This window comes from Gracilinanus agilis, chromosome 4, assembly GCF_016433145.1.
Source record: "Gracilinanus agilis isolate LMUSP501 chromosome 4, AgileGrace, whole genome shotgun sequence".
Lineage (NCBI taxonomy): Eukaryota > Metazoa > Chordata > Mammalia > Didelphimorphia > Didelphidae > Gracilinanus > Gracilinanus agilis.
In genome coordinates this window covers 99,162,512-99,175,733 of record NC_058133.1, presented here as the reverse complement: position 1 = coordinate 99,175,733, position 13,222 = coordinate 99,162,512, and the positions used below count along the sequence as shown (strand labels likewise).

The 13,222-nt window shown below is 34.4% G+C and overlaps 1 protein-coding gene across 1 annotated transcript in view; it reads right to left on the bottom strand.

Moving 5' to 3' along the window:
• Positions 1-13,222, bottom strand: part of NEK7 (NIMA related kinase 7) — a 207,989-nt gene that overhangs the window by 60,428 nt on the left and 134,339 nt on the right. The window contains exon 5 of the mRNA XM_044673749.1: positions 4,506-4,616. Within this exon, the coding sequence (XP_044529684.1) occupies positions 4,506-4,616 (111 nt within the window). The remainder of the gene's footprint in view (positions 1-4,505; positions 4,617-13,222) is intronic.

The window sequence follows — 13,222 nt, the reverse complement described above, 5'->3', positions numbered from 1 at the left end:
GGCACTCTCCTGAATATCACAACCCACCTACACTTGGGTAGGAGGATAATGTACAGATATCCTCCTCCACATCATGGATCTCTCTTCTGCATGACTTCCACTGTCATGAGGTCACTCCACCCCAGATTATGTTAAGATTTCTCCCTACTCTCTATAGGACAAGTTGGTAAAATATCACTACTCTACAGATACCCTCAAGTTGCTGCTTTTCTTAGGCAATGTCACTAGCTTATTTCTTGGAGACCCAGGCTTCATCACAATCTCTCCGTGGAGGCCAGTTCCTGGCATCTGTTCTAGGGCTTTGTAGATAAATAGACCCTTCCTCCCCAGCGATTCAAATCTATCCTCTGGCCTTTGTTCCTAGTCAGCTCTCTACACCTCTCAAAACTCTGGCAAATGTCTGAATCCTTTTAAAAACTAGAATAATAGAGTGAATAGCAACTCTAAAAATAGCATAAATACAGTCAAATTATTCATGACTAATTAATTTCTGTGAGTTGTAAATAGTTCAACAAACACTTTAGCCCAATAATATTAGCCACACTAAATCATGAGCTCATCTTAAATAAAATATTAGCATAGAGGTTCACTCTTGTCAGAGAAGCAATCAAAGTTCTTTTTTTCCCCCAGCCTTATCAAAAAAGTCTCATCATTTAACACTATTTAACTGCCTGGTTTGTTCCTGAAAATTTTATTTCTTTTTTTATTTATATACCCACTATATAGAAATCACTAAAAGTGGGCATTTGGTTCATGACTGAAATATAACTTTAAAAGAATATACCTTACTCAAAAGGAATAAAATAGATAAAAGGATAAGGGCAAAATAGCATTTTAATTGAATTAATGGAAAGCATATATTGAGTGCTTACTGTGGCCTAAATAAGAAGATATTGATTGCCATGTGACGAAATCTCGGAAGGGAAAAAGCATTTGGGTGTGGCACAGTGGCCAGTGCTATGTACCTGGAATAGGAAAGACAAGTTCAAAGTCAGTCTCTGACATTCCCATTAATGGGCATTCCTTTTCAAGGATGGATCAGACTAAATGATCCCTGAAGTTCTTTCCTACTCTACAATTCTGTGATTCTATGAAATATATAAACTACAAGCAATTAAAATAAAGGAATATTCTAAATCACTACTAATAAGTGAAATGTGTATTAAAACAATTGAGGCTTTACCTATAGCCTAACAAATCATTAAAGGTGATAAAAGAGAAAAAAAAAAGTTAATATTGGAATAGCTGTGGGAACATAGACATACATATACTGCTGATCTCAAATTATGTGAGAATTCACTCACTATATCCAACCTTGGAACTATCTATGTCATTAAAGGTTACATGCCCCAAGAAGGGCAAAGACAAGATTCTAGATTAATTAAATTATTCAGAACAGTAATTTCTGATATGGCAAAATTTTTGCTTCCAGCAAAAAATTGGAAGCAAAATAAGTATCTGTTGAGTGGGGAACAGTTCAACAAATTATGGTGTGTTAATTGTTCTATGAGAAACTCTGCACATTAAAACTTGCTTAAACTGATACAGAAGGAAATAAACAAAATGTAGATACCAATATATGCAATAACTTCAATAATGTAAAGAAAAACTACTAAAATACATCAGAATGATTAAGACAATGGCCAGTCAACTAGAAATGACTGAGGAAACATGCCTTCCTATTCTTAAAAAAAGTGACAGGGGGCTACACGTACAGAATGAGGCATAAATTGTCATATATAACCATGTATCAGTTCGTTTTACATTAACTTATTTCTTTGTGGCAAGGGAGTATTCATGAAGACAGGTAGTATTAGGAAATGACAGCAGTATTTTCTTTTGATTCAATGCAAAATGCATGAATAAAACATTTCATTCATTTTTTTTTAAACTTTTACCTTCTATCTTAGAATCAATAATACTAAGTATTGGTTCCAAGGCAAAAGAATGGTAAGAGCTAGGCAATGGGGGTTAGCTAAGCAGTGTCTGAGGCCAGATATGAACTCAGGATCTCCCATCTCTAGGGCTGGCTCTCTATCTATTGAGACATTTATGTGCTCCAGTAAAATATATTTAAAAAAACAGAGAAGACCACTGACACAGACCACATAAGAATCAGAAACAGTTCAAGAACCAGTTTGCAAAACTTGAGAACATAAACTTACTTGAAAAAGAAATCCTTGTAGGATAAGAACTAGGGAAAATTGGAAAGCAGAGTTTGATAAAAATTATGCTTAGACCAATTCCTATGACATGTTCTCTTACATGTATGTTTTTATACCCAAGAAGGTCAAAGACAAAAAAAGAAAGGTTTGCCATAAACTAAAATAATCAGGCATTTAATCAACAAGCATTTATTAAGTACCTCTTAAAAGGGCATCTCCAGCTTCAAATGAGGAGTGAGACTTCCTCTGACTGAGAGTCTCCTATCTGTTATGTGTGTCCTTTGAAGAAGGCTATTCCCTCTTGATCTCCAGCCTCAAATAAGAAAAGGAGCTAGATCTTTATCTCACCTTGCCTCTTCAGTCTCTTGATGCATGTTCCCTGAGGAGAGGATGCTAGAGGTTGGCTGAAGGACTTCCATCTGTGCCATTACAAGGTAATTTCTACCTCCTGCTACCATCCTGATCTCATCATTTATGACTTGGAGAACCTCTGATGTAAAAAATAACAACCTTCCCTTTGACTTTAGGCCTTCCATTTACTGCTGTGCAATAGTCCCTTGTGGGAAGAAGAAGAAAGTTGGTGGGAAATGAGATTTCAAACTTCTGCTGGACAGGTTTGACTTCCATCTCCTGCTATGTTGTTTCCCACTTTTTTCCAGTCTTGAGAGAGAAAAGCAATAGTGAAATGGGGCTTCTCTTCTGACCTGACTGTGTGCCTTCCATCTCATGTTGTATTTGTCTCCAATCTCATTTCCTACCTTAGCTGAGTAGAGCCTTCAATTTAGTGATGGATATTCTTACACCTAGTTATACTTTATTCATCTCAGTTATTCTGAATCCCTGCAAGTCATCATCCAAAACTATTTCTTAATGCTACTACTTAAGTCTTCCCTGCTTAATCTTGGCACTCCAAAATTCTTAAATTCACCCCCCCCTCTCATTGTGCCATCTGGAATGCCTATTCCATAAGCAAAAAACTTCCCTTCATTCTAAATCTTTCCTTCTCTTATCCTGTTACTGGCTGCACCTTGGCTCATTTCCTTTGCCTCACTAGTCAAGGTGAGGGAGTTAGAATAATCCTTGCTCCCCACCCAATGTTCCAGATTCTCTCCCAACTTGCATCACTCAGGAACCTCTCCTCCTCTAAGGGTAATATAATTTCTATCTAACACTCAGTAAAAATCCTAGTAATGGTTACCAACAAAACTCCAAGTCACTCTTCTTCCTTCCTCAATGAAATGGTTACATGCCTCACAATTTTTTTCTCCTCACATTTGGAGACTTTTATTTACATATATATATATATATATATATATATAAAATGACTTTCCCTCAAATACTCTAACCACTCAGTTTTTCAACTTACTTATTTCCCATGACCTACACCTTCACTCAACCTCAGCCACACACAAACAGTTAAACTCTTGTTCTTTCCATCACCCACAAACTCACTCACCTACCTTTATGGAATGAAAATATAAAAACTAGACAGGATTAGAAAGTTTGGATAGACAGTGATATGCATAGTCAGAAGTCATATACACATCAATGATACGTATCTGAGAACTGAAGTACTCATAAAAGTTAGTGGAGCTTCTCATTCCATTGTCACCTCAGTATGATTATAAGTAGGAATGAAGAAAATAATAACTAAAGCAGGTCATTGAGGATATCCCTTTTCTCTCTCTTCCAAGAGCTACATTTCTAGATAATATTGCCTATTAATGAATGATAGTTAGGTGTCAAATAAGCAAGGTGGGTTCTAAGAATAAGCTGCTATCATGAAGCCCTAATTCTCTGAAGCTACACAATGGCAGAGATGGGTACAGAATGCTTTTTAAAAACTAAAACCTGTTAGCTTCAATATCATACATTCCCAAATCAATGGTTCCTCAATGAAGAACCTCTTTCTCTCTCTACCCAAGCCTATCTAGGCCAGAAATGTCTTTCCTTCTTTCAGGTCCTTCCTCACTGTATTTTTTGGATTCTTTGCCTTAAAATGGGACAAGATGCTTTCAATCTCTCTTCCTTTCCTCTTTGTCGCCTAGTGGCAACAAAAAAAAAAATCAAGTGATAACAAGGTCTAAAAATAAGTCAGTTATTGATTTCTGCTGTTCTCCAGTTTTTGCTCTGAAGGATTTTTATACTGGTATTGGAGTTAAATACACCATTTTGTAGCAGGCCTCTTGGGTTTTCAGCTATCATTTAACACTGAAACCTGATACATCTTGGTTTTAAATAGATAAATCGTTCCAGATCTCTATATTTACTTAAAAATACATATTAAATTTCCATATTTATAAAAATACCAGTTGAAAATTAGTAATTTAAAAATCCTACCTTTATCATTCTAGAGAGATCACCAGCATCTGCTAACTCCAGAACTATGTTAAGTTCGTTGTCTTCAATAAATGAAGCATAATATTTAATTACATTGGGATGGTTCAGTTGCTAAGGAAGAAAATAAGACAAAAAAATTAATATTTTCTTACTCGATAAATTGAAAACTGAAATTTAATTTCCCAACTAAAACAACCTATATTATAATTGTACAGAGTTTTTTATTTTATGACATAATTACTTGGAAATATATATAATTGATAACATTATTACTTGGAAACTCAAATACTTATTGAGCATTTTCTATGTATGGGGCAATAAGTATAAAATGAAAACAAGATAGAATTCTTCTTTCAAGGACTTCACAATCTCATAGTAACAATTAAATAATATAGCAAGACCAACAATTCATATTTGCAAACTACTGAGGCAAGTAGGTAGTACAAGTGGATATGGCACCAGTCCTGGAGTCAGGAGGACCTGGGTTCATATTTGGCCTTAGACACTTTCTACCTGTTTGACCCTTAGCAAGTCAATTAACCCTGATTGCCTAGCTCTTACCACTCTTCTGTCTTAGAACTGATATTAAGAGAGAAGGGTCAGGTTTAAAAATTTTTTAATAAAATTTAAAAATTAAAGTAAAAAAAATCAACTCAAATCCCATCTTCTACAAGATAAGGGTCATTTTTTTTAACAGAGTGTTTTGTGATTTATAAAGGCATGAATTCTCACTCTGATTTTACAGAAGAAGCAATTGAGATAACTTGGGTTAAGTGATGTTTCTAAGGTCTCAACAGAGAAGTAAAATCAGAATTCTGGTCTCTTCTTAATATGTTTTCAAATACATATCGGTGCTTAAATGTTAAATGAGAAATACAAAGTACCAGATGTTTAGAAAAAGGAAAGATCACTTCTAGTTATGAAAAATCAGGAAAAGCTTCTTAAAAAAAAGAACTTGTTGAGATGGACCTTAAAGGCATCATAGTGTAGAGATTAAAATTAATATGCAAAGAACTAAATATCATATTTATTAAATGTTTATTAATAATAAATGAACAAAGAAAACTAACTAAAAGGTACTAACCAGCCCACTCCCAAGAGCAAAAGAGAAAGAATGAGGTGGAGCCTCAGAAATTATACAAAACATAACCACGCAAACGTAGATAAAAGGAAAAGCACTGTAGGTAATACAGAAAGGAAGTTTTGGTAATGTAGTTTTTAGGGATTCAAGATATTTCTAACTATACATTCCCTCCTGTGATCCTTTGGGAGACTAGTCTCCCCAGTGGATCATTTAAACATAACTAACATAACTTTAACTAGAGGTAGATACAATATTACAGTTTCTAAAGAGAAATTACAACAACTTGGGGATAAAAGGGAAATAAAAAAGAAAAAGAACAAAACCAATGATTGCTACATTGACAAAAGGCCAATTTTGGGCACTCCCCATTGGCATAAAAATATACATTCAAAACAAATGCTTTCAATTCCCCCATAGTTCAATTTCACATCCCAAAGTTCAATCTGGATCTTCTAATGCAGTGTGTGGTCTCTGCAGGCATCTTCATGATGCCTTCTCCAAACAGATACATCTTCTGGATTCTGGGAGGTAGCAAGTTTCTTACCCTAAAATTTCCTAAATTCAAATCAAAGTTCACAACAATAACAAAGTCCCCTCCTGAGGAAAATAATAACAAACAGGGATCACTCAGGTATACATGGCTGAGTTGTAAGGTATATGAATCAATTGCAAAAGAAATAAAAAACATTTAAAAATCCGCATAAAAGAGAAAAAATAACTTGTGGATGAAATATAAAATATTTAAAGTCTTATGTCTAAAAAAAAATCTAAGGAAAGGAAAAATAAAATTATAACAGGTCCTTGAATCAGGACCTAATTAAAGTGATTTAAGTAATTATGCAGTTACCCAATCAGTAGCCAGGACTACAGAAAGTTTGCCACCCTATGAAAGCTAGAAAAGGGGCTAGATTAAAGGATCAAGAATAGCAGCCAAAGTGAGATGCTTGATGGGTGTCAGGGAAGTCCTGCCTCTGACATACTGACATACGCCAAAACAGCCGCAACCTTGAACCCCAAACAAGTTCAAATGCTTTTCTTTTGGTTCAAAATTACATCAACCCCACTGGATTGATTGGTCTCTTTGACCTTGTGCTCTATTTGCACTATGGACATTAGCTTTGTTCTTCTTTGGCACTGTGCAATGGCTCTTTTTATATTTTCTTCTTCTGGAATCAGACAGAATCATTAATCAAAGTCCCATAATTTTTAAAAAACAATCAATGGCATTATTCTATATTTTAAAGCTTTTTGAGTAATCATTAATATTAGAACAAATATATTAGAACAAATGTAAAGTTCATATTACTGCAAAATTAAAAAAGATTAGTATTGTTTATATGTACTTCAAAGTATTCAAATACTATATTTAATATACAAAAAAATGAAATGTATTAAAAATCAAAAATATATAGCTTAGAATCAGTGACATACTGTGTCAGCCAAGGAGAGGTAGAATACAAAGGGTCCTCATCAAAAAATGAGATCCATTTCTTTTTTAAACTTGGCCATGAACCACTGTGTGAGTACAAATGATTTTTACAAAATAATATATATAAAAACAAAACAGTAGTAGAGTAGGTAATGCACATTCAAATAAAGTACCAAATTCCCAAAATTAACAATAGCCAAGTTATTGACAATAGCAAACAAATCCGTTATTATATAGGATTCACATGAGTTTATATATAGCCACTTGCTGTATATACATATATGTGCATATTTTGAAGAATGTTGCATTAAATAATACAATGCATTGTATTATTTACATGTAATACAATTGTATTAAATAATACAATGTTGTATATATATATATAAATATCATCCATTCAGAAACTACTAGATATCTGAAGTCATTTCTCAGGATTACAATTTAAATTAAAATTACAATTTAAATTCTTAAGTCATCATATTCTCTAAAGGTTATACAGGTTGTAACCAGTTTTGATAAAGTCCATTCATAATCACACATGTGACAATTAACAAAAGCAAAAAGGAAGAAAAGGCTGTATAAGCAACATGTGACTTTGATAGTTGAGATGAGGAATCCAGGATACATAAGACTTATGGGCTTTTTTACAATGTTATGCTGTTCACTAAAATCATAGGGAAATGGTACAGATAAAGAATCATATAACAAAATAGATATTAATTAGATTAATACAGATAAGCTTAAAAATTTAAATCTTAAAGAAATCAGCAAATACATTAATATAACCAAATAACAAGGTACAGGCAGTGTAGTCAAAAACTTTTTTACCAATTCCAATAGACTTGTTTACTGTCTTGAGGGGAGAAGCTGAGAATGATTAGTAAGCAATAAATTTCCAGATCACTTTTAAAGTTCTTTTCCCTCCCCCATATATTTATCATCCATTTGCATTTCATTTGTTAGAGCTCTGAATTTCATCATAGTGAGGGAGAATTCTGCACCAAGCATTTAAGACTTTAAAAACTTTGTCAAAATATCTGAGTTTGGTTTGTAGTTAAACAGCCCCCTAACCTGTTGTATAATCTTGAGAAGTAAATAAAGTGGGAAATCTGCAATGAAAATGAAAACTGCCAGGAAAAGACTTAAGCAGATCCAAACTGCACTTTTTAGCCCTATCTGTCCTTTCAGTTTCAATATGCTTTGAAACAGCATTATTCCTCAAAAAAAAAAGAGCTGAATGGATTTTATTTACAGGACAAACAAAAGACCTGACTAGAAAGGCAAAACACTGAGGGAGAATAGTGCATTTGCATGTGAAAGACTGGTTCTAAGATAAAGATATATACATCAGAAATAAAAAAGTCCTAGTTCTCAAGGAGCTTACTTTACTAGAGGGGATAGAATACTCAAAGAAGTAAATAAAAAGTAAACAAAACAATGCAAAGTAATTTCTAGAGGGAGAGTTTATACTGAGTTGTGCTTTTATAGAAAATAAGGATTCTCAAGGTGGAAGAGAGGAAGGCAGATATAGGGACCGGGGGACATCATTTGTAGGTAGCCATAAGGGTAATGGATCATATAGAGAACAGCTAGTAGGGTCAGTTTGATTGGATGAGATAAGTCCAAACTCTTCATTTTACAAATAGAGGGTAAATTGCCCAAAGTTTCAAAGTTCCTAATCTGACCCAGGATTCAAACCCAGATTCTAAACTACTTTATTTGTTCCTTTTTTTCTATATGTATCACCTTCTATTCAATATTCTTTAGATATGAATATTACTAGTCTACCTAAAGACTGTCAAATAGCCTACACATTCACAAAGATATCAGGAGAGCCTGGCAAATTTGGTTGGTGAAATCAAAAGACATTGTATTTATAGTATTCCTCTGAGTGACCAGGCTAATAACCCTGTCCAAAAAAAGAAAAAAAAGGAAATAAATGAGTTTCACATGGCTTACTTTCAGTAAATCAATGTGGTGTCCAGTAATGGCTGATTCATTTTAAAAGGGCTCACCAATGAGCTATTACCATTCTGTTAGATAATTTTGCTGAGGAATCGAGGTGAAGTTAATTAGGCTTTAGTTTGAAGAAATCATCTTTTTTTCCTGCTATGAAAATCTTCATTTTTGCTTTTCTATATTCTTACACTTCCATAGTTCTCCATGATTTTTCTTTCTTTGGCATTCCAAACTGGTCTTTATTTTTTTTCCCATTCTTAGTACTTTTTATTTTTTTAATATTATTAATAAAATTTATCAATAACTGTCCCAGCCCTTCTATACCCTCCTCACATTACATTAGGCATCATCCAGGAGGCAGATATGTTCATACAAATTATGTCTTTAATGTTTCCACCTTTCAGTTCAATTTCTAGAGGTAACATTCACAATGTATTCTTCAAAAATTAAATCTTTAGCTTCTGTGTGATGTTCTCTTGGTTCTCCTCATTTTGCTATTCATTATCCCATGAAGTTTTTTTTCCAAATTTTATTAAAATTAGTCTGTTCATTGTTTTCTATGGTACAGTACAGTATTATTCTATCACAATCATATAAACAGCATTGCCTGAATTTCCATTTCTTTGCTACCACAAGAGAGCTGTGTGATAATGAGATTAAACCCAACCGGCCCATTTTTTAGATTTAATCAACAAAAGTATAAATACTCCACTTACACTTGAGCTGGGAAGGTCTGTAACCCATGTGTGCAAGAGTGGGTGATGAATCAAAATTGACTGACTGCCCCCTGGGCAGATATGTAAACTAAGAGGAAGGTACAGGAAGTGATGCAAAACAAGTGTCTTTAAAAGGGAGTGACAATTTCCTGTAGTTCAGTTCTTGTTCGTTTCTTGGAGCTAGATCTTGAGTTGGAGACTCTGCTTGCTGGACCTGAGACCTTGGTGGGATTATTCTTAAATCTCTCCCTCTGTAGTATCACGTGTAGAGTGTAAATACTTACTCTTCCTGGATTTCTCTGAAGGAACTCTCCTTTCAAGAGAGGCTTTGTGACTGAAGCTTTTGCTTCATTCAACCCCGACCCTTGGCTCAAGGCTGAGCCTTCTCTGGCTGAGAACTAATTGGCCCTACCTGGGTTGAGCCATGAGCCAGAGTAAATTATTTAGTGTGTTAGGTTAGCTATCTTACCCTATCCTCTCTCATTTTTTAACTTTCACTCTCTTTTCTCAATTGTAAATAAACTACCATACAAGTCATTATGACTTGAGGTTTTTCATTAGGAATTGGATCAATTCCTTGGGGACCAAAACTTTTAACATTCAGTCAACCAAACCCTAATTTTCCTCTTTACAGCTGCTATAACTACTTTAGAATATACAGATTCTTTTCCTGTTTACCTGATCTCCTTAGGAAACAGACAGCAAAGGTATTGCGGGGTCTAAAAGTATTGTGGGGAGCTAGAGGTGAGGTCCTAGGGTTCAGGATGGTTACCCTTTGTAAGAATGCAAGACTCTATAACTTAGCTTAGAAATGAAAAGAGAAATTTATTAATTTGAAATTCATGTTAAATTTGGCTGGGAGGTCAGCATAGATGGGACACTGCCTCCTCAAAGAGATAAATTTTTATACTCTATTTACAGCAATTGTTATTTGCTACTTGATGAGAGGAGGGTATGAATTCAGGCAAAAGTGGAGGGGGGATTGGTCACCTGACTGGGGCCAGAGCAGTATTTTATGTCCTATAAGTTTTGGTTGGGCATAGTTTAGAGGGCAAATTGATGCTCTAGATTGCAATCAATGGTATCTGGACATAACCAGAATATGTATATCTATGTCTATCTCAAAACCTAGGGGAGAATCTAAGAGGGATAATTTTCTCAATGGCCTTTCTCTTTGATGTCCAGAGTCAGCATTAACAAGAATGCAAGGAAGGAAAGGAATTTCCCTGCTTACAGTTTGATCTGAAGTACTACAAAGTCCCATGACAAGAGTATACACAGTTTTATAACTTTCTGGGCATAATTTCAAATTGCTCTCAAAAATGGCTGGCTCAGTTCACAGCTCTACCAATAGTGTATTAGTATGCCCATTTACCCACATCTCCCCCAATATTTGTTATTTTAGCGAATCTGAAAAGTAGGAGATGACATATCAGAATTGCTTTTGATTTTCATTTCTCTAATAATAGTGATTTAGAGTATTCTTTCACATATAGCTCTTGATTCAAAATTTGTCAGTCACATTTTTTGCCTAGTCATCAATTGGAGAATGGCTCTTATTCTTATAATTTTGAGAAAGTTCTCTATATAATTTAGATGTAAGACCTCTATTTGAGAGGCTCCTATAAAAATTTCCCCAAATTTTCTGCTTTCCTTCTAATGTTGGCAACATTTTATTTGTACAAAACTTTTCAACTTGACATACTCAGAATTATATATTTTACATTTCATTTTACTCTCCATCTCTTGTTGACTTCTAAATTTCTCCTCTATCCATAAATGTGATAGGTAATATGTTCCTTGTTCTACAAATTTACTTATGATATCCTTTTATGTCTAGATCTATATCTGTTTTCTTCTTAGTGAATTATATAAGATATTGGTCTATACCTAGTTTGTGCCAAACTACGTTTCAGTTGTCCTAACAATTTTTACCAAATACTGACTTCTTAACCTCAAAACCTGAAACTATGATTTTGTCAAATACAAGTTTGCTAAAAAATGTATTACTACTGTTTGTTGTATTTCTCTCCTATTTCACTGATCTACCTTTCTATTTCTTATCCAGTACCAGAGAGTTTGGATAATCACTGCTTTGTCATACAATCTAAAATATGGTACTGCTAAACTTCCTTTACTTTTTTCATTAATGCTTTTGATATGCTGTTAAATTAATTTTGTCATTATTTTTTCTAGATCAATAAAATAAATTTTTAGTAATTTAATTGAGATGGAATTGAAAAGGGAGATTAATTTATATAGGGTTGTCATTTTTAATTATATTGGCTCTGCTCATCCATGAATTATTAAAATTGCTCCAAATATTTAAACCTGCCTTTATTTGTGGAAAAGGTGTTTTATAAGTATGTATTTCCTGCATTGTTGTGGAAGGCATACTCCCAAGTATTTCTTTCTATCTATGATTATTTTAACTGGAGTATCTCTATCACTTCTAGCAAGACTTTGTCAATACGATAATAAAAAATGTTAATGATTTCTGGGGGCTTCATTTATTTATTTATTTATTTTAGGCATTTGTTAATATTCATTTTTAACATGGTTACATGATTCATGCTCCTACTTTCCCCTTCACCCCCTGCACTCCCCCCACCCATGGCCGATGCACATTTCCACTGGTTTTAACATGTGTCATTGATCAAGACCTATTTCCAAATTTTTGTTAGTTGCATTGGTGTGGCAATTTCGAGTCTACATTCCCAATCATGTCCACCTCAACCCACGCATTCAAGCAGTTGTTTTTCTTTTATGTTTCCTCTCCTGCAGTCCTTCCTCTGAATGTGGGTACCGTTCTTTACCATAAATCCCTCAGAATTGTCCTGTGTCATTGCATTGCTGCTGGTACAGAAGTCCATTACATTCAATTTTACCATAGTATATCAGTCTCTGTGTACAATGTTCTTCTGGCTCTGCTCCTTTCGCTCTGCATCAGTTCCTAGAGGTCTTTCCAGTTCACATGGAATTCCTCCAGTTTATAATTCCTTTGAGCACAATAGTATTCCATCACCAGCATATACCACAATTTGTTCAGCCATTCCCCAATTGAAGGACATACCCTCCTTTTCCAGTTCTTTGCCACCACAAAAAGCGCAGCTATAAATATTTTCGTACAAGTCTGTTTATCTGTGATCTCTTTGGGGTACAAACCCAACAATGGTATGGCTGGATCAAAGGGCAGACTTTCTTTTATAGCCCTTTGAGCATAGTTCCAAATTGCCATCCAGAATGGCTGGATCAGTTCACAACTCCATCAGCAATGCATTAATGTTCCAATTTTGCCACATCCCCTCCAGCATTCATTACATTCCCCTTCTTTCATTTTAGCCAATCTGCTAGAAGTGAGGTGATACCTCCAAGTTGTTTTGATTTGCATTTCTCTAATTATTAGAGATTTAGGTAAATTAATTTGGGTACGATGATCATTTTTATTATGTTAGCTTGTCCTACCCATGAACAATCAATGGTTTTCCAATTGTTTAGATATAGTTTTATTTGTTTGTAAAGTGTTTTG